General features: G+C 37.5%; 1 protein-coding gene across 1 annotated transcript; it reads left to right on the top strand.

The window, feature by feature from the left end:
• LOC129280613 (trifunctional enzyme subunit alpha, mitochondrial-like) lies at window positions 1-22,364 on the top strand. The gene is made up of 19 exons (XM_054916620.2): window positions 1-64; window positions 576-646; window positions 1,446-1,579; window positions 3,592-3,622; window positions 4,395-4,502; window positions 5,693-5,915; window positions 6,343-6,412; window positions 7,839-7,891; window positions 9,618-9,736; window positions 10,310-10,429; window positions 12,167-12,348; window positions 12,988-13,023; window positions 13,545-13,680; window positions 14,600-14,686; window positions 16,582-16,791; window positions 17,335-17,530; window positions 18,550-18,749; window positions 20,219-20,273; window positions 20,900-22,364. The coding sequence occupies exons 1-19, from the start codon at window positions 22-24 to the stop codon at window positions 21,046-21,048; spliced, it is 2,223 nt and encodes a 740-aa protein (XP_054772595.2). The 5' UTR covers window positions 1-21; the 3' UTR covers window positions 21,049-22,364.
• Window positions 22,365-23,067: the final 703 nt, after the last annotated feature.

Genomic DNA, 23,067 nt, shown 5'->3' with positions numbered 1-23,067 from the left:
ACAACTGCAGGAAGCCTGGGAATGAACACAAAAAGATATTTCTCTGCATCTGGTACACACCAAGGTTAGTTTAGTAGTATTGTTTTCTTTTCTTTTTTAGTTTAATTTCATTTTCTTGTATTTTTGTATCATGTAAAACATTGTATTTTTTTGTTGGGGGGGGGGCGGGGGGCATGGGCTTTTAAAATTCAAAAGCCAGCTTTTTCATTATTTGCCATACATACATGTCTATAGTCTTTTTTTTTCTTTTCTTTTTTTTGCCAGGAAGGAGATAAGGCACATTTCTATTACAACGCAAACCCCCGCCAAAAAACCTAAAATTTTTATTACATCCCAATGGGTTAAGATGTTGAAATAGTAAATGGTATCCAACCCCCTTTGTCTGAGATTTTTTTGTTAAAATGTAGAACTAGTATCATAATAAAAAAGTTTTAAATGACTGAACCTTGCAAAAAATTATAATATTCTACTCTGATACCCAGTTTTACCCACCTCCCCCGTTCCTGGGTATTAGGATGAAAATGGCAAGTCTTCCATGTTACTTGAATTGTCTTTTATCCTCCTCTGGTTTTCAGCTCGTTCAGTAGTAAACTATGAAGTCAAAGGAGACGTCGCTGTTGTTCGTATGAATGACCCCAACGCCAAGGTAATTATAGGACTGATGAGAATGGTCTTTTGCAAGCTGTGCCATTTGACTTTTTCCACTGTATTAAATGAAATAGAAGTAAACTAAAAAAAGAAAAAGAAAATACCAATGATAAGAATGGCCTTGAGTCAGTTGATAATTTGGGAATGAGAACTGTGGAATAATGTGATTGGTGAGATGTGAAATTAATACCAGTTGAAGATAATTCACAAAATAGGAAAACTTTGTTACAATTATATTAAGTAAAATCCCTACAGACAGCCCTCCTTGAAGCAAAAAATTAATGATTGTGTTTAATAATCCCTTGTTTATTTTTGTTTAGTTACTTTACACTTCTGGCTAGTGAAAGCTGTAACTTTTGAATGAATTAATGATTTTTAATGAATAGCCCTTGATTCTCTTGACATACCCACCATAGATTAATAAAAAAAAGATCCACTGTCTATCATTTCAGTTTCAGTTGGGTTTATTTTCATATCTCACACAATATCAAATGAGAAGTAACGTCCATAAAAAAACAATGAATTATTAATGATGAAATAATACAATACATCGCAAGAATTCAATATGAATAAGAAAATGGCTATCAACCTTTTAACGTTCCAGATTGGAGACAGATATATCAATAAAATGAGGATATAAAGGGTAAGGTATGTACATGTAAGGCATTAAAATCTCTGATCATAATACATGTACATGAAGGTTGACTTCTAAACAGTTCTTGCGAAAGGATTTATCCCTTTTTTCATGGGTGCTGTTGTATTGTTTAATCTTCATTATTATTTTTGCTTGTTCGCAGGTTAATACATTAAACAGACAATTCAATGCAGAAGTCGAGGAAGTCTTTCATGAACTATGGGCCAACGATGGGGTCAAAGCAGTGGTGCTCGTGTCGGCCAAGCCAGGAAACTTTATCGCAGGAGCAGACATAAAGTAAGTCTTCTTGACGAGGGGCACGTACCATAAACCCTAGCGACTGATCATGGGGCTGTCAATTGCGCCGAAAATTGGGACAGGTCGCCCTACGACAGGTTGCTCTATTAAAACGTATGTGCGTGAGAGTGTCTCACAAGTCAAGTCACCCTCACCAACGTGACCTGTCCTAGGGCCACCTGTCTCGAGGGCGAATTGACCCGGATCTGGGCGTAGATACCATCCCAATTGAGCGGTATTGGGCATGCTCACAAACAATTTTTTTTTTTTGGGGGGGGGCCTTATTGTAATATCACTATTTCACAACTCTGTCGTTCAAATTGACTGAATTGACATGTTCATTCATACTGTATAAACTGCAAATGGGTATTATGCACTTTTCAGAAATAATTAATCTGTTTATTTCTATGAACGAGTATGAGAATTTGTGCTCCCATTTCACTTTAACCTGAAACAGGCCGGGGGGGGGGGGGATTGAATCAACCCCCCTTCAACATTTTCTGCGATCATTCCGCCGCGCGAAATTTTTTGACCGCGCCACTCAAAGAGTTTATACTTTTAAGTCTTGCGCATCTTTTGAAACCAAATTTACGACGCCCGGTTACGCGGTTCCGAAATTACGCAACATTTCGTAAGTGCATGTCAGACCAAAAATTGTTCCAAAACGTGATTTTGTGTACAAAGTCAATGCAAGTTGAGTTTTCTCATCTTATTCATAAAGATATGATTATTTTTACTTAAAACAGCTGAAATCAATTGATTTGAGCATGCTTCACAAAGATTGTGCAATAAATCTGGTGAAAAAAACAAAGAAAAACAAAAAGTTGAAAAACAAAGAAATACATAAGAAATTCATAAAACAATAAAATACATGAGAAATTGATTTCCAAACCGAAGATTTTTTCAATTGCGATTGTTAAGAATGCTACAAAGAATATTTTTACCAAAAATTAGCATTCTTGGAGCTTTATTTAGTGAATTAGACCAAAAAGTATGATTTATGCATGAATTAGCATAATTAATTAATATGAAATAAAATCTCATTATTTTTGAAAATTTTACCATACAGCCTTGTAGATTACATCGCACACTACCAGCGTGCAAATTTTTGCGGTGCTAGCGCGATCAGCGGCCGAGATCTCAGGGGGGGGTTGAATCAACCTCCCCCCCCCCCCCCTGGCCACAGAACAGCCAAAAAAGCCCGGCCTAGTTAGGGTTAAATTAGTCATCGTGTGGCCTTTTTTTTTCATCTTTAAAAAGTAATAATGAAAGTCTGACTTTCCAGATGTATATTTTGATTCAAATATTACCATAGCTTTATATAGACTTTGTGCACCCATTGAACTTCAAAGTCTATTAACTGTTATGTTACTGGTACCAGCAAAGGCTCAGTATAGGATCTGTTCATACATGCATCTATTCAAAACATTTTATTGATCTGGGATACATGAACAGCTTTAACATGGAATCAGTATGATGATATGAAAGTTTGATATAAAAAAAGAGATATATATTACATCCTTCATTGTAACATTATTATTGAACCTAAATTTAAGCTAAAAATATTCTTTTTCCGGTTTTCTTTTATAATCACAAAAGAATTGCACTTTCTAAAAATTGTATAAAAATAGAATCACTCTTTTTCCATATAAATTTTCAATATGATGGTTATTTTTTACCTGATTGCTATTATTAAAGCATGAATGCTTGTGAGCAAGCAGACCAACAACTTAAGGTCGTCTCTATGAGGGACCTGGTCATGAGGATAAATGCCCTACCAAAGGGCACTAGCTCACCAAGTGGGAATCAAACTCGGTCACCACCAGCATCCGAAACCCCCAATGTACCGGCTGAACTATTGTGCCTCAGTCATTAGACAATTACACTTTCAAAAAAATCTATGTAAAAACAAAAGAATGATAATATGTCTTTTTAAATATATTTTATAAATTTTCAATTTTATATTTTCACTTGTCTTTTAATATTTTTTACTTCTCTTGTTTAATTTTCAGTATGCTGGGCTCATGCAAAACAGCAGATGAGGTAAGGGCTTATTCAGATTTTATTCATATATTGTTGCCTACATAAAAGTGCATCTAGAAATCAAAGATAGCTTTCAAGGATGTATTTCTAGAGGATAATGGTAACAACTGAATTTTGGATTATGAGAATAATTTAAGTGTACAGTACAGTATTTGAAATTTTGTGCTTTATTATATGTGGATGCGTCATGGTCTAGTGGTTCTGACTCTCGCCTTTAAAACAGAGGGTCTTGGGTTCGAATCCTAGCCATGGCGTGTTTTCCTTCAGCAAGAAATTTATCCACACTGTGCTGCACTCGACCCAGGTGAGGTAAATGGGTACTGGCAGGAAATAATTCCTCAAAAATCTATGCGCACCAGAATCAGTAGACTAGTTTAGCCTGGGTAATATAGGAGCGTCTTGAGCACCCAGCAAGGTGGATACGTGAGCTATACAAATCCTATTGTTATTTTTTACTATTAATATTCACCTATATTTTTTTATCAAGCTTGTCCTTTTCAAAATTGCCTTTCAGCTCAAAGAAATATGTGACAGTGTGCATGACACAAGAATAAAGACAACATCCATTATGATACCGATATTATATGAATCAGTGGTCGAAACTTTGGATCCCAAGGTCAGGGGTTCAATTCCCATTGCCGAAGTATGATCCTTCGGCATCAGTAGTCGAGTATCTAAACATTGGATCCCAAGGTCAAGGGTTCAAATAGTAGTGATTCCTATTGTGTTTTTTTTTAGAATGAACAATATATATTTGTTGATATTTCCCTAGGTTACAGAGCTTTCAAGAAATGGATATGCATTATTAGATGCAGTAGAACAGAGTAATAAGCCCGTGGTTGCTGCCATTAATGGAACCTGCTTGGGAGGAGGACTTGAGGTAAGTAACATATGATCTTTAGACCACCCTTCTTTTCTTCTTTGTTCGATATAATTCAAACTAGTAATTTTCAGTTAAGAATCTGTACACTACACTGAATGAAATTATTTTGTTTCATGTAGTGCCATGTAGCTCAAATAAATACAAAGTTATCAAAATTGTCTGTCAAATTTGTCTGCTTTCGTGTTTGCAGTGACAATATGGCTCACTCAATCCGAAATATCTATAGTGACGACATGTATGTAAATATACCAATACTCATGAATAATTATTCTTTGCTGAATATCATTTTGATTTGGGTAAAAAAAGTATTGGGTTACTTGGCTCGCATTTTATGCCATTATCAAGATTGAACTGAACAACTCTCACATCCTTGTCAGTGGGGGGGAGGGGGGTGTTCCAATAAGCAAAAAGTTGTATATTTTCTTTGACTTATTTTTTTTTATCTTAGTCAATGAGCTTCAAGATTTCGCAACTTATCTTTATACCAATTGCCAATTATTATTTTGTTTCATGAAATTATCCCTAGTGCCTTGTAACATAAGTCTTAGCAATTTATTGTGTAGAACTTTAATTTTTATTTGATTGCATATTATGTAGTTATACAAGCAGTTGTGCTTTCTTTGACCCCTCCACATGTAGAATATCTCTTCATGTCCATGATTTGTATATATGTATATGTATATTTTTAACTGTGGAAATAAAATCAAATCTGAATTGAAATTTGAATATTTCTGTTTGTGTGAAACTCCCGTAGGAACGCGACAGGACAGCTATTTGCTGGTAAACGCCAAGCTGGTATAATGTACATACATAACCAATTACATCTAAACGTTTTACGTCTAAGCTAATTAGGAATCGTGGTTGACCTTATAGATGACAGATATTGCTCTCAGGTCTTTTCATACAAGTGGAGAAGATGGCAGAGCGGGTATTTGAACTCACAACCTTTGCAATTATGAATCCAATGCTCTAACCACTAGACCACATGACCCCCATATGTATGATCAATCGTAAAAAAAAAATCAGCCCCACAATCACTTAGCTTTCTGTTCTGGGGCCTGTAACACAAAGCTTAGCAATCAATCGTAGAACCATTTTCTACGATTGATCACATTGACTTCATTGTACAATTAATCGTAAAAATCAATCGTACGATTAATCACTAAGCTTTGTGTTACGGGCCACAGGTTGCCCTGAGCTGTCATTACAGAATCGCCACCAAGGACCGCAAGACGGTGCTGAGCACCCCCGAGGTCATGCTCGGTCTCCTCCCCGGCGGAGGAGGCACCCAGAGACTGCCCAAGCTGATCGGTGTACCCAACGCTCTTGATATGATGCTCACCGGCAAGAATATACCGGCGGAGAAGGCTAAGAAGATGGGCCTGGTTGACATGCTGGTGTCTCCTTTGGGTGGGTTGATGAGGAGATGGTGGTGATGTCGGTGATGTTGACTGAGAAGGAGGAGGAGAGTGGTGGTAATGAAGAGGAGGGGGTGGGCTGGTAGTGTTAAGAGTTACCGAGGGGGGAGAGACGACGATGATGATGATGATGATGATGATGATGATTGTGATTACAGTGATAATGGTGATGGTGTCAGCAATAATGATGATGATGATTGCGATTGTGATAACAGTGATAATGGTGATAGTGTCAGCAAAAATGATGATGTTGATGATGATGATAATGGTGTCGGTAATAATGATGATGATAGCAATGATGATGGTAGTGATGATGAGAAAGTTTCTAAAATTGATGTATCCAACAATCTTGTTTTGCATGTGCATCTTTACTTTGAGTATTTCTTTTCAAATTCTTTGTTGTTTATTTTCGGTTTCAGGCCCTGGTACCAAACCTGTGGATGAGAGGAATATTGAATACCTAGAGGAGGTTGCAGTTCAAACAGCAAGGTAACAACTTTAAAAAAAAGGAATTAAAACAATTTGACTGAAAATAATTTTCGGAGGGAGTTTTCACAAGAATTTTTAACAAGCAGGGAGTAAAATAACGCCCCCCCCCCCCCGCCCCCACTCCTCGTCAAATCATGCTTTTTGAGCCTCTTGCTAATGAACAGTATTCAATAAACATGTCATTAACATGAATGAGTTAGACTGCCACCTGATAGTATATGTATTTATCAGAGATTTCAAGATGAGGGGGGGCAAATTTTCAGTGTAGTGCTACTTCTTATCTCGCCTACATAGCAGAGCGAGAGTCCTATACATGTAGGTGTCGTCAATATCAAATCTTAACCGAAGGTTAAGTTTTTGAAATGTCATCATAACTTTATGGACCTAGTTCATGAAACTTACATATAAGGGTAATGAAGTATTACCAAACATCCTGTCCGAGTTTCAGGTCACATGACCAAGGTCAAAGTTCATTTAGGGTCAATGAACTTTGGGCATGTTAGGGGTATTTGTTGAATTTCTTCGTAACTTTACATTTTTATGGAGCTAGTTCATAAAATTTGAACATAAGAGTAATCAAGTATCACTGAACATCCTGTGCGAGTTTCAGGTCACATGACGATGCTCATAGGTCATTTAGGGTCAATGAACTTTGGCCATGTAAGGGTTATTTGTTGAATTGGCATCATAACTTAGAAAGTTTATGGATCTAGCTCATTTTGGGTCGATCGACAGTATTTTATTATCATATGAATGTTTTCTTTTGTGAGTAATTATTCAATAGCTGTTTTCAAAGTCAGCACTGCTGCTATGTCGAATCGCGTAATGCAGGCGAGACTGCCAGAGGCGTTCCACTTGTTTGTTTTTATAATTCTATTAAATTCAACTTTTGCTTGGATAGATTTTCCCTTCAATGAAATGCTGTTCTACACGGTCCAATCCACACTTTTTTTTTCTATGCCAGCCAGCTTGTCTCTGGACTGTATTAAAGAATCAATGAAAAAGGGGGGCATTTCACAAAATAGTTTGTCAGTGATTTCTCACTAACTAGTATTTGCTCTTGGCTAATCAGGTGCAAATATTAGCAGTAGCTTGTAGCATATGTCAGTGAAAATCACTGTCAAACTGTTCATAAAATGCATCATTTTTATTTAGTGATATTTCAGTGCGTTACACCAACTAATATTTGCTCTCGGCCGAATAGATGCAAGTATTTGAAGTAGCTTGTAGCATCTCTTCGCAGAAATTACTTTAAAATTTTTCCTGTAACCCTTCCCAGGGGCTCATTTCATAAAAACTTTAAAATTGCAATAACAGTTAAAAGCTACTGAAATCATTCGATATGATAGGTCGATTGTAAATTTGATTAAGGCACTCTGTGCATTTGCTATGATAACAAGTGTTTTTTGTGTTTTTTTTTATGCAGAGACCTAGCAGCAGGGAAGATCAAGACAGACAAACCCAAGTCAATGATGCAGAGTAAGTTCTTCATTGGCCAGTGGGGCCTGTCTTACAAAGAGTTACGATTGATCTGATCAATCGCAACTATGGACGGCCAGCAACGTCAACATCTATTATAAATGTTCGAAATATTTTCTAGCTTTGATCTATATTCATGCATTCATTGTTTTCTTGAAAATTTACTGTGCTTTTCTTTGTTTACAAAGGACAAAGTACAAAAATTATGACACTGATGGATTTCCATAGAGTTACGGAGTTAAGATCGAATGGATCAATCGTAACTCTTTGTAAGACGGGGCCCAGGTGGATGATTCATAAAGCTATTTGTGAGTTACAAGCAACTTTACGTACGACTGGTGATCCTTTCTTGTGGTTAATAATACACACCAGATATACATCGGTGCTGAATTAGTACGAACGGACGGGGTAGCCATCCGATCATAGATTCACTAGTAACTTACAAACGACTTATAAAAACACCCACCCATCTGTCAAAGAGTTACAATTGATCCAGTCTAACGTAATTCCTTGGATATCCATCAGTGTCATGATTTTTCGACAGGAAATTTGCACAATGTCCTTTAAAAAACAAAGGAAAGCATACTGAATCTGCAAGAGAATGATGAATGTATGAATATACATCATATCTAGAAAATATTTTGAACAAATTTGGATTTTAGGTGGTGACGTTGCTAGCCGTCCATAGTTGTGGTTGATCGGACCAATCGCAACTCTTTGTAAGATGGGGACAAAGCTTAGTGCTTGATCATAGGGTTGACTTTCACAATTGATAATTTTGTTCATTATGAACAATCAATAGTGCAAATCAACTGTACGATCAATCACTAAACTCTGAGGCCCGTATTCTGAAGTCGGGTTTAACTTAAACTAGGGTTTAAAGTTGTGGTTTAAGTATGGATAGCCAATTGTTACATAAATCACTAATAGTAGAGGTACCATATTTCAGCTCATTTGGCTCTCAAGTCATTCATAATTGTCTAGGAAGTATAAATAGATGATTGTCTTCACCATCGATGAATCAGGAAAGAGCAGAGTTAACATTAGAAACATTCAACTTGATTAAAATTTTGACACCTTTGGCTTCCCATAATTTTAGCACAGAGTTAGACCATCATCCAAGTTAAACCTGACTTCAGAATACGGGCCTGTGTGACTGGCCTAGATCATGGTTTAGTTTTCCTTCCTCTGTGAAATAACCTGTATATTTATGGTCTTCCCCCCCCCTTCCCTCTGCCTCTCTCTCTTTTTCAATGAAATAGTTTATTAAAAATAATGGAATACCTATTTTCTATGTATTCTTTATGGAATGTGAGTCTCGTTAAATAGATTCTCCTTTATTTAATAATAATAATAATCCGCTTTTTTATATAGCGCTTAATACATCTGAACGACGTGTCTAAGCGCTTTACAGATATATTATTACCCCGGTCATCGGATTCAAGAATCAGTCATTCCCGCACACAATGTGTGCACATCCTCCACTCCCTGGGGAGTATTCCAGTCAGTCGCTGGTAAGGCGCACACAGTACTGGACAAGCTACAATGACTTTCACATCCTACCGGGTACCCATTTAGCACCTGGGTCGAGAGTGGCAACGTATTTTAACTCTTTATATATTTTTTTTCAAGGGAAGTCCAGATGATGAGTTGGAACCTGACCATGTGCATTTCAATGATTTCTTTTTTCTTTCTCTCTCTCTCTCTCTCTCATTCATGATGCTAGAACTCCAAGACGCAATAATGGGTACCCAGTTCGTCCAGGATCAGATGTACAAGAAAGTCAAAGGAATGGTGATGAAAAACACAAACGGACTCTACCCCGCCCCTTTCAAGATAATAGACGTAAGCATATCGGGGTTGTTTCCAGCCTGTCATTGTTGTTTAAATTGCTGTACAATATGAAAGACTTATACAATGACCCTTAGACAGAGACACTTTTGTCCAGAATCACACGAAAGCAAGACGAGACATGAGACTCACAATCACTGTCTCAAGACATGTCTCAAGATACCCAGCATCTACATTGATATACAGCAGTGAGATTAACTGCTAAAAATAATCTATTTCTTAGTGTTTTGTCAATCTTTTGGCCTCTAAGACTCAAAACCTTTCCCTTTCGGACTTAGACATTTACATTTAAAATGGATACGAGACATGAGACCCACTTCGTAATGCTGAATATCCAACATGAGAAAAATATTATCACTATGAAAGAGTGTTCCATATAAGATAAGCACATGATTAAAATTTCAATACTTTTGTAAGATGAAATACTTAATGAAAATAAGCCTATGATCTTTTGATAACTCTCTAATTTTCACTAAACCTGCAGTTCATTGTTTTACAATAAACTCAAAACTATAAGACATATGTGATACATTATTTAGTAGATTTGTGTATTACTATCATTTACAGTGCGTCAGGACAGGAGTCGATAAAGGAAGTGAAGCGGGGTACCTCTTAGAATCTCAAGAATTTGGCAATCTGGCGATGACACCGCATGCAAAGTCATTGATGGGACTATTCCATGGCCAGGTGAGTATTTGCTTCTTCAAACCCTGAAGAGAGTGATTTTTTATAGGGCCAGTTCAGCAGGAGTAAAATATAGAAATATTCCTGTATTGGCTATATCTAGGGTTTATTCACCTATACTGCCCGCACAGAAATTTTACCGTTAACAGAGGCCATTGCAGCGATGCCTAGTGTTACATCAATACATTACTTACACATTGAAATGCATGTTTTGACTTCACAATCCGAAAGATGCGACTGGGCTTACTGTTAACTCTCTGTTAGGCTAACAACCTTTCTGTGCGGCCGGCACTGGTCTATAAGCGCTGTTTTACTTTTACTTCTCAGATGGTCTAATGCCACATGGGCTAAATTTCATTTGGTCAAATGCCACTTGGTCTAATACCCAGATGGTCTAATTCTCATTTATTCCAATACCTAGTTGGTCTAAAATCTGGTTCTGAAACAATTTATCTAATGATATAGACAAATTGGTGTTAGACGATTGGTCTACCTATACTTGGTCTAATATTCAGATAGTCTAATTCTCATTTATTCCAATACCTAGTTGGTCTAAGTTCTGATTCTGAAACAATTTATCTAGCGATATAGACAAATCGGTGTTAGACCAAGTGGATATTAGACCAAATAATGGACTAAATGGCAATTAGACCTAATAGTTAGTAAACTAACTGGGGTTAAACTGTGTTGGATGAGATGAACAAAGGGTATAGACCTATCAACACCATGCCACATAGAGGGCCTTAGAACCTTTAGAATCTTGATTCAATTTTAAATGCTAAATGTCCATGTGTGTGAACATGGAATGATGTGGGTAGCATTTCATGAAACAAATGTTGTTATGAGCTACTAAAATCCTTGCATCTGATTGGCTCAGAGCAAATCAATCAGTATTTTTTTTCTTTTTCATGACACACTCCCATGGTGGTGTTCACATGGATATGAATCCACAATCTGTAGAGACAGGTCAGAGCATTCTAGGATATTCAGCAGTGGGGTCAGAGGTGATGGTGGGGTGGGGGGTAGCTGTCCCATAGATTTTGCAAGTGCTCTATTAAAACAAAGAATACAAAAGAGAAAATGAATATAAGTGGACAAGTAGAGCATTGAAGGCGTGATAGCTCAGTAGGAGGCGTGATAGCTCAGTCGGTAGAGCGGGGGATTTGTATTCTGGTGACCCGGGTTCGATTCCCACTTGGTGCGCTAGTGCCCTCTGGTAAGGCATTAATCCTCAGTACCAGGTCCTTCGGAGAGGACCTTTATCCGTCGGTCCTCTGGTTGCTTGCTTACGAGCATTCATGCTTTCTTAGCAATCAGGTAAAAAAATCACCACCAACCAAAATAGAAGGATTTTTCTTAGAAGTATATGACATGTTTTCCTTCAAGTAATTCACCCAGATTGTGCTTCACCCAACCCGGATGAGATGACCCAGCAGGACTAATTCCTTAAAAACAGCTACTTGAGCTAAAGCTGGGATAATTATTACAGTGTGCCTCAGAAGAGGATATTTCTAGATAAATGATCCTTATTTCCTATTATTAGCATTAGGGAACTAAGGACAGCTATGCTGCATAGAGAGGTTTGGAAGTGCTTCTATGTTCGTGATACACGAGATGGCATAGGCTAAAGCCAATCCATGCCCTTGAAGTAGAAGTATTGTTATTATTATATTTTTATAGTGCTGCTCCTGTGTACGTTCTGTTTCATATATCACTTTATGTCCTGATTGTGGTTTACAGGTGGCATGTAAGAAGAACAATTACGGTACACCAGAGAGAAAGGTCGAGACCCTAGCGATCCTTGGTGCCGGTCTGATGGGGGCGGGCGTTGCCCAGGTCAGCGTAGATAAGGGCATGCATGTCCTACTCAAGGATATGTCACTTCAGGGCCTTGCCAGAGGAGAGCAACAGATCTTTGGCGGGTTAGTGAACATTCCTTGATTCTCTCTGATAAGGGGTAATGATGGTGGTGTTAGTATTGATGATGATGATGATGATGAGGATGATGATGAGGATGATGATGATGATGATAATGATGATGAGGATAATGGTGATGATGATGATGATGAGGATGATGATGATGATGGTGATGGTGATGGTGATGGTGATGGTGATGGTGATGGTGATGGTGATGGTGATGGTGATGATGGTGGTGATAATGATGATGGTGATGATGATGATGATGATGAGGATGGTGGTGATGATGATGATGATGATGATGATGATGATGGTGATGATGATGATGGTGGTGGTGATGATGATGATAGTGATGATGATGATGATGATGATGATGATAATGATGATGATGATGAGGATGGTGGTGATGATGATGATGAGGATGGTGCCATAGTGGTGGTGATGATGATGATGATGGTTGTGACTTTGTTGATGATAATGACATTGGAGATGATCTTGATAGCAATAAATATGATGAATATTACAAAATGTGTCCATAACCCAAGCTTTAGTCATACTGCATTCATAACATGAAAGGTTTCCATAACTACACCTGAGTTGAGAAAATAATGTATGATAATAATATATTCTCTCTTCCATTGCAGAATGGACAAGAAGGTGAAGAGGAAGAAACTGACAAGGTAATATTTTATTTCAGTCTTTTATTGAATTTTATTTATTTTGATTTTTTTATCTCTTTTTTTTATCGCATCTATTTATTCATTCATTTTTTTTTCGTTCCTTTTTTTTTGGGGGGGGGTGTTGGATTTAATGTGATAGGAGTGTAATAGCAATGTTTATTTATTTATTTAAAAAAAAAAAATCTCTGGAATGTCATGCTCATTTTGCTAATTTATCAGTAATTTCATGCAGAGAATCCTTTGGCACATATTTCTATTAAAAAAAACAGACACTTGGGTGGTCATTTCATTGGATTCTTTGCGAACTCATGTTGGAATGGTTACCACGACTTGCATTTATCTGTAATCTGGGGAGCGTTTCGGGAAAGGACTTGTTGGACGTTGTCCGACTATTACTAAAGTAATAAAGGTTTTTCAGCCAATGAAAATCAAGGAAAGTTGTCAGGTCTTACAAATGTTGATGAAACGTTCCCCGAGGCTCTGTTTGATTTGGTTTCGTGTATGCTTTTATTTCCCCCTAGTTTTGAGAGGGACACCATCATGTCCAATCTTACTGGTCAGATCGACTACACCAACTTTGACAAGTGTGACATGGTGATCGAAGCAGTCTTTGAAGATTTAGCCATCAAGCATCGGGTCATCAAGGAAGTTGAAGCTGTAAGTATGGTGGTGCCCAAGAGCCAGTACACAAGTTTCGTGCAAGATGAAACAGCTTAGTCCCTTTCAGAATAAGACCCTGTTCTCATTTCCACCCTAAAACTAGTTTACTGGAAACTATTTTAACGTGTAATGAGTACGGTAGAAGCGGTCTTAGAAGCGATCTTCCAAATCAGTTCGGAAAACCACCTCGCAATGTAGTTTTCAAGATAGCTTTGCCTCGTTAAACTGGTTTTAGGGTAGTGAGGACACAACCGTTCTTCACGAAGCGATCTTCGCACATTTTGAGCGCACTACTCCATGCATTGTGTAGAATGTCTACGCTGCTATTTCGAATTTCGCACGAAACATGCCACCCCACTGAGAGCATTTCCATAGCAACAAGACCATGTGAAGTGGTTTTGAAAACCACTTTCGGCTAGCAAAGCAATCTTCCAAACTGGTTTCTGAACTGGTTTCCAGTACACTAGTTTTAGAAAGTATAATGAGAATGGTGTCTAACACTCTCTTTACCAAATGTAATATCTTAAACATTTCACACTTCATTTCTGCTGCCTTTTCTCTTATAATTTAAATGTGTATTCAGAATAATAGTCTCATAAAATGTGAAACCTTTTGCCATTTCACACTTGCTGTCTTTTGCCTTTTCTCATAAATTATACTTTGAATATTCACTTACGACAGTTCATACTTTGTACTAATAAGTTTTGAAAAATGAGTATTAGAGAAAGAAGTTTTATACCCCTATGAATAATTCTAATGATCTTGTCAATTTTTTTTTTTTTAATGCTGATACACAGCAGTTTACATACACAAAAATTACATACACACATTTGATTGAACTTTCCTTGAGATGTTACTAAACAAAATAAAAAGGTGGCAAAATATTATTGTATTTGATTTTTTTTTTCACTTGCAGGTCATTCCAGAGCACTGCATATTTGCATCCAATACATCTGCCTTACCAATCACACATATCGCTGAAGCCAGCAAGAGACCAGAACAGGTGAGGTCAAACAGTCATGTCCCTGTTACCTCATTTGCTCATTCCCTCTCTTAACTCTGACTAGGTTGCCTCACAAAAAATGTGTGTTTGATGAGACCAGGGTCCCGTAACACAAAGGTTAACGATTGATCGTACGCTTGTTTTTCACGATTGATTGTACATTGTAGTCAATGGAATCAATCGTAGAAAAATGTTCTACGATCATTGCTAAGTTTTGCGTTACGGGCCCCAGGGCCCTGTCTTTCAAAGAGTTACGATTGATCCAATCAATCATAACTCTATGGAAATCCATCAGCGTCATAATTTTTTATACAGGAAATTTGCACAATGTCCTCCGTAAACAAAGAGAAGCACAGTGAATTTTCAAGAAAACAATGAATGCATGAATGTACATCATAGCTGGAAAATATTTTGAACAAACATGCGTAATAGATGTTGACGTTGCTGGCCATCCATAGTTGCGATTGATCGGATCAGTTGTAACCCTTTGTAAGATGAGACCAGTGGAAAGAAGATGAAATGGACAGAGACCAAGTGGGTAGTTACCTTCAGTGTAGGAGGATTGTTTTGATTTTTTTTTATAAAACATACCTAAATGTTCTAAATGTGGGGCAAGAAAAAAGCAGTGTGCCTTCTCCCTCAGTTGATTATAATAATAATAATACATGAGATTTGTATAGCGCACTTTCCATCTTGATTAGATGCTCAAGGCGCATAGAGATCATTTGGGCCTATGCCATATTCATACACTGACCAGGATGCTAATGTATACAATACATATGAAATAGATGTTCGAGAAATGCTACGAGAAAGATCAAGTATAACTTACCCTGGTCTTTGTCCATTTCACTCAAACCAGGGAGCCATTTCATAAAGCTGTTCCTAAGTTAAGAGTGACTTTAAGAACAAATGGTGATCCTCTCTTGTGGTAAATGATGGTCACCATTAAATGTTCATTGGTGATTATTTAGCATGTAAGAAAGGTTCACCAGTCGTTCATAAAGGTCAAGTCCACCGGCAGAAAATTTTTGATTTGAATCAATATAGAAAAATCAGACAAGCACAATGCTGAAAATTTCATAAAAATCGGATGTAAAATAAGAAAGTCATGACATTTCAAAGTTTTGCTTCTTTTTCACAAAATAGTTATATGAACGAGTCAGTTACATCCAAATGAGAGAGTCGATGATGTCACTCACTCACTATTTCTTTTGTTTTTTATTGTTTGAAATAAAATACAATATTTCAATTTTTACGAATTTGACAATTAGGACCTCCTTGCCTGAACCACAAAATGTTAAAATAATGGAATTCCACGTGTTCAGGGAGGAATGAAACTTCATTTCACATGACAATGACGAGAAAATCAAAATATTTCATATTTCGTATAATAAAATACAAAAGAAATAGTAAGTGAGTGATGTCATCAGTCCCCTCATTTGCATACCGACGGAGATGTGCATATAACTGTTTTGTGAAATGAAGCGAAACTTTAATATGTCATAACTTTCTTATTTTACATGCATTTTTGATGAAATTTTCAGCATTACTCTTGTTGGATTTTTCTCTTTTTATTCAAATCAAGTTTTTGTTGGGGTGGACTTGTCCTTTCAAGTTGCTCTTAACTTACAAACAGCTTTATGAAACACCCACCAGGATCTATGAAGAAAAGAACATTCTCAACCCAATCGGCTGCCGAAAAATGAAGGTAGTCTGTTCTTTTATTAGGGTTAGAGGGCTTGAATGCTCAGCCTACATTGACTTGTATACTGAAGGCCGGAAATTGAAAAGGCAAGTTTTGTGTGTACTAGTCTTGTGTGAAGACCCCCTTGTTGATCAAAGTTTCAAGCCGGAAATCAGTGTCTCTGTATATAACGTGTGTGTCTCTCTCACAGGTTGTCGGCATGCACTACTTCTCACCCGTCGACAAAATGCAACTCCTCGAGATCATCACAACACCCAAGACTTCCAAAGACACTACAGCCTCTGCTGTTGAGGTAGGCCTCAGGCAAGGCAAGGTGATTATCGTGGTAGGAGATGGACCTGGGTTCTACACCACAAGGATTCTCGGTCCTTTCCTCTCGGAAGCCATCAGGATTCTACAGGTATGAATTGGTGTGACCAATATTGACTATGAAATCAGTTTCAAGGACGTAACCCTCAGGAGGAGGAAAATACAAGTTCTTCATATTCTGTGGTTAAATAATAAAGCTAAAATCTGAAAGGTTATATCCTGAAATTACATATTCATTCTGGGCAATTCTATAAAATATTTACAATAGTGAAATAATTCTTCTCTGCTTTGTCCTTCCTGTGTAATCCTCTCAAATTAGCATAGCTTGACTAGTTCATAAAGTGAAGTAGCAATTAATATGGGCATTGGATTGTATATGTTTTGTTCTAATTGATGCATCCCTAGAAATCTCAAGCTTCAGGGTATGATTCCCCGCCTCATTGCCTACGACCTTTAGCAAGGCATTAATTTACATTTGCCACAGTTGATCCATGTGAAGTAAATGAATACCCAGCAGTATTTTCTTCATTGAAATGCTAAAGCGCCTTATTAACCGCTATAAATTTTTTGTTTCTATTATTATTATTAATAAGATTTTTTCATGGAATTGTCTTGTATTTTCAATGCTCTGTAGGAAGGATGCAGCCCCAAGGATCTTGACAAAGCCAGCATTGCCTTTGGGTTCCCTGTCGGTACAGCCACACTGGCCGACGAGGTCGGTCTGGACGTCGCCTCACACATTGCCAAAGATCTGGGTGAGAAGTTTGGGGAGAGGTTTGCTGGCGGTGATCCCGTGGTCCTTCATGACATGGTGCAAGCAGGGTATATGGGTGAGTTATAAAGGAGTTACAGTCAGTCGGCAAGCCCTCAAAAAGTAGCTTCTTTTATCCAAGTGATATTCATGACTAGAGGGTTTTTGCATTGTTAATGAGCTTGGTGCGGACCAAAACACCTCTTTTTATTCAGCCATTGCTGCTCTAAATAATTGACCAAATTTCATACTTTTGGTATCTTTGTAAAGAAGAAGACAATTCCGTTTGAGGCATCTTTTCAGGCCTGAAATTCACTTATTTATCAGAATATTTTATTCAAGAGAAATAACCAATATAAAAGAGTAACGTTCACTCTTTCTTATGGTACAAAAATAATCAATTTTACTCAAGGAGAAAATGGTTAAATTCTACGAGAAAGAATGTCTCACAATTCACGAGATTTTGCAGGGATATGAATTCAGCCACGAGAGGACTTGGATAAATCTTGCTCATTTGCTCATTAAAACAGGGGCTTGCAGACTGACTGGTCACACTCTCTCTCTCTCTTTCTTTTTTTCTTTCTCTTCCTCTTTCTCCCTCTCTCTGTTTAAGTATAAGATGCTGTTCTCATCTACACTAAACTAGTTTAGTGAAAACCAGTTTAGTAGAAACCAGTTTAACTTGTACTGGGAACATGCGAAGCGGTCTTGGAAACAATCTTAGGTGGTCTTACAAACCAGATTGGAAAACCACCTCGCAATGTGGTTTTCAAGACCGCTTTTCCTTGTTAAACTGGTTTAAGCGTAGATGAGGAGACAACCATTCTTTGGGAAGGGATCATCACTCGGAAGTGTAAATATGCTGTTCTTACACAAGTGTGCCCCTCCCACTTTTGAAAGTCACAGCATACATTTTTAATAGGAATGTTTCGTTCATAAACAAAGGAGGACCTTTTTTTTCTTTTTTTGGCTTGTCAAATTTCCTCTGGAAAATGTGCCCCCCATCCTTTTTGAAAATCGTTGATCCACCCCTGGTCTAGAATTTTTTTCAGATGCACTCCTTATAATATTTTTGATCTTCTTGGTGATTATTGACAGGTCGTAAGAGCGGCAAGGGATGCTTTGTGTATTCAGGCTCCAAGAACCGCGAGGTGAACGAGGGCGCGGAAGCCATCATCAAGAAGCACGCCCTCCCGAGGCAAGGTGTAGACAGTGTGGAGGATATCCAGATGAGGATGGTGACGAGGTTCGTCAATGAAGCAGTCCTTTGCCTACAGGAAGGCATCCTCAGGAACCCTGTAAGTCCATTATGGTGATGATGATGGTGGTGGTGGTGGTGGTGGTGATCTTGATGGTGATGGTGATGATGATAAGGATAAAGATAAAGGTGGTGATGGTAATAGTAATGATGATGATGATTGTGGTGATGGTGGTGGTGCTGATAATGATAAAGATGATGATGATTATGTTGATGATGATGATGATTGTGGTGGTGGTCTTGGTGGTGGTGTTGGTAGTGGTGGTGGCGATCTTGATGGTGGTGGTGGTGGTGATGATGATGATGACAGTGGTGGTGGTGGTTGTGATCTCGATGGTGATGGTGATGATAATTACGATGAGAATGATGATGACTATAATGATATTTGCGTTGATGAAAATGAGGATGACAATATTGATATGAGTGATATAGGTGAGGGGGATAATCTGTTGGTGATGCAATGCATGATGATGATGATTCTGATAATAAATGTGTTGGCGGCAGTTCTGATGATAGTATTCTTTCAGTTAGTATACAAATGATGCATGGGTTAGAGTGGGTCAGTAGGAACTGTGTGCACAAGGTAACTTTGGCATGGTTTAACCCACGAAGCGCAGCGGAGTGGGTTTAGACCATAATGCCAAAGTTACCGCGTGCACACAGTTCCACTGACCCACGAAAGAAACCTATGCATCATCTGTTTTATAGAATGGAAAAATTTTATTGAATAAACCACAAAAATTAATGATTTACCGGATGCATGATAATTTCATGCGTCCAGTAAATTCAATTTACTGGACGCATGAAAATATTTACTGGACGCATGATTTTTTACCGGATGCATGAAAATTCCAAAATGTAATGTTGACCCTTTGATAACCCTGGAAAACATAAATATGTATGCCTAACTTGATAATATGTTGGCACAAAGGCATCATTATACCCAAAATGCCAGATACAGCTTTGCATTGACTAGATCTATGAGGCAGCCTCAGACCTCCAATAGCTGTGTGTGTATGCCCGTGCCGCACCGGTGGCCAGTGCCTACGGCTGCCTGGGCCCGCAGTGGAGATTTGGCTGTGCACAGCCAGCCCAGGGCAGTAGATCTACATGTATAAACGTTAGATCGTATGTCTGGACTTCTCAACTAACGAGTATGCAGGCAGTTTTAATCCCTATGACAATTACGGTAACGTATTTGTACTTACAGATCATTTTGCATCCTTTATTTAATTCATTCTGCCTTGATCGAAAATTCAAAATTTTGACGTAAACAAGCGTAACAGTACATGCGCGATGACATCACAATGACCTTTTCGGACGATAGCTTGTTTATAGTGGATATTGTTTTGATTATCGGGATATCGTTCATGCAGCCCAGTAAAAATTCTTGCATAGCTCTCAACCAATCAGATTGCAGGGATTTTCCCATCCATTCTATAATAGTGTTTGTACAATCAAACTAAACACCAACTTTAATTATTTTTCTTTCCTCACTTGTTTCTGCAGGTTGAAGGAGATATCGGTGCTGTCTTTGGTCTTGGTTTCCCTCCCTTCCTTGGGGGTAAGTTGTAATTTTTGTTGGCTGTGTTTTTATGATGTTGCTGATGTTGTCATCAAAATTATCATCAGTCATAATCCGCACCTCGTCCATTATCCAATTTTATTGGCAAATGATTACAGAATATGAATATATTCTTTCTTTTTAATCAAAGCATATTAGCACTGAGAGGTAATTTATAAAATACATTCATCATTTGCAGTAGAAAAATGCACAAATGAAAACAATTTCTTTGCATGATTTTGTTCAGATACTCATAAGTTTATATTATATAATATATCATTTGGTAGTACTATTTAACATTTGCTCCACAATATTTATTCTTTTATTTATTCTTGTATTTCACTGTTTTTGCAACTGTGGCAGAAAATTATGTATATGATTTACGTAAACAAATAAATCAATGACACTTGATTAATATTCTAGTTATGTTTGTATTTTATAATTTTCCTTTCTAACCATCTTTCTTTGTAATTGATTTGGGTAATTTAAATTTGTACATCATGCTGCCTTTTGGCTGCCAATGAAAACCGAACAAAATGTTAAAACTTTTGCTCACAACACACAAAGAAAACTTAAAGTCATGATAGAAATAAAAGGCAAGTCAATACAAATTAATTCATATACAGGTCCATTCAGATGGGTTGACAGCTTTGGAGCCGACAAGATCATAGCTGCGATGGAAAAGTATGGTGCCGTCTACGGCGCCGCCTACGAACCATGCCAACTCCTGCGAGATCACGCGGCAGACCCATCAAAGAAATTCCATTCAAATTAAATCATTCAATATTTGTAGCCTCACCAAGCATTTCAATTGTAATGTGTCAAAATTCAATTCTAATATGTCAGAATTTCTAACACAGAGGACAAAGATACGTGGTATTGAACTCACTGTCGTCAGTTTCCCAAGGAAATGTTTTTTTTTTTTTTGCACTTCTTGCAATGTTCTAGTTTGTACAGAGTTTATTATGAATATGCATTGCAATGCCATTTTAATTTTTAGGTCATCTTGAAGATGATGAAGATGTTTCTTACATATGAAAATGCTATTAAAAACAAAGTTCTGGAGATCCTCATATGCCTATTTCTAGAATTGTTTTGAGGTATGAGCTGGAAATTATTTGAAAAGAGTAAAACTACAACTTGATTTTAAATCTGCAAGAAAATTTATGACGTGAAAGCGGTGGAAATGTTGGATATTTCAGTTGACTTCAACTGTAGCATTATTTGTTTAGAGAATATGTGTTTTATAAACTGAAATAATCCTCTAAATTAAAAGCAATGGGGAGTATTTCACAAAGAAAATCGTTGGTGATGTTCATTTCCAAACGTTGTAAGCTACTGAAATCCTGTCATCCTATTGGTTGAGAGAGAATTTGTCTGTGAAAAGCACAAGTATCTCTGTGATATTCTCTTTCTCACATTTGTGAAATGGGATTGAAGTCGATGACCAAACATACTTTCCAGATTATTTATTTCCCTTGAATATCCCTTTCCGTTAACTATTTGTTTACCATTATTGTGCTTGTGTTGTAGGAATCCTAATTTCTAAGCCTTCACTCATTGAGATGAGGGGGTTTTCACAAAGAGTTTTGTGTGACTTTCATGCTTAAATGCTGACGCGCACATGAAATATAACACTCGAACTTATTGATTGGTACGCAGTAGCGCGCGTCCTCTTGGCAAGATTTGACTGATGCAGTGGTGCGTCTCACACCGCATGCAACCGGGAATTTAAGTGCGACTCTAAGTCACGCATACACTTTGTGAAACGGCCCCTGGTTTCCATTTTATTGTCTCTACCTTTAAAATGATGAGTTTGGCTCTTTCAAAGTATACTTAGTTCAATATCCCGATTTCAATCGTCATGTTTTGATGAGAGCCACGCTCTATTTGAAAGTTGATTGGTATGTGTGTGAAATTGATGGAAAAGAATTTAAAAAAGTGACATTCAAATATGGAAGAGGGGATTAAAAAAAAATATATATACATTTATGTGTTCAAAGATTAATGGAGAAAATGGTTGCCCAGTATTGTGAATTATTTTCAGCTTGCAATAAAGAAATAAAAGAAATAAAGATGTATTTAAACAAATTGTGTGGATTGTTCTTATTTTCTACTTGTTTGATGAATTTTCTTTTGGTATGCAACAAGAAAGTCCTTAGAGGAATCGAGCTTAGTGCAGTATGCCTCGGTCACAACAGCGAAACAGACCCAAGACTGATCAAATCTTTATTTCATGATACCATCGGTCTGTTGGGAGTCGGTTATGGTGTCACTGTAGCGTTGCATATGAGATGATGATTAGAAAGTTGAAGTTACAGAATGTGTAGAATTGCTGAAAATATTGCTTTTGTCATCAAAATATAAAGGGGGGGGGAGGAAGAGGGGTGATTTTGATGGAGTCAACAGGAGAACATTTTCAATCGGGTTTATTTTCATTTGCCGATTCGTCCAATTGCCAACACGTCTATTATCATTTGGTCTACCATCAGTTCGTCCATTATCCACCTGGGCTCCATAACACAAAGATTAGCGATCAATCGCTAAATGAACTGACCAATCAATATCAACGTTACATGCACATTTGGTTTAAAATACTGACCAGGGACCAATCAGTGTGGTTCTTTCATATTTGCAAACCTTTGTGTTACGGAGCCCTGGTCTATCTGCTATTTCGTCCACTCACCAGTTTATCTAATAAGCAGTTGGTCCAATAGCCATTTAGTCCATATACCATTTGGTCTAATTAGACTAAGCGTTAATTGGGAAAAATTAATGAAAATGAAGTTAATAT

Source organism: Lytechinus pictus, chromosome 17, assembly GCF_037042905.1.
Source record: "Lytechinus pictus isolate F3 Inbred chromosome 17, Lp3.0, whole genome shotgun sequence".
NCBI classification, from domain to species: Eukaryota; Metazoa; Echinodermata; class Echinoidea; order Temnopleuroida; family Toxopneustidae; genus Lytechinus; species Lytechinus pictus.
The sequence above is the reverse complement of the archived record's forward strand: the minus strand, read 5'-3'. Positions and strand labels throughout refer to the sequence as shown.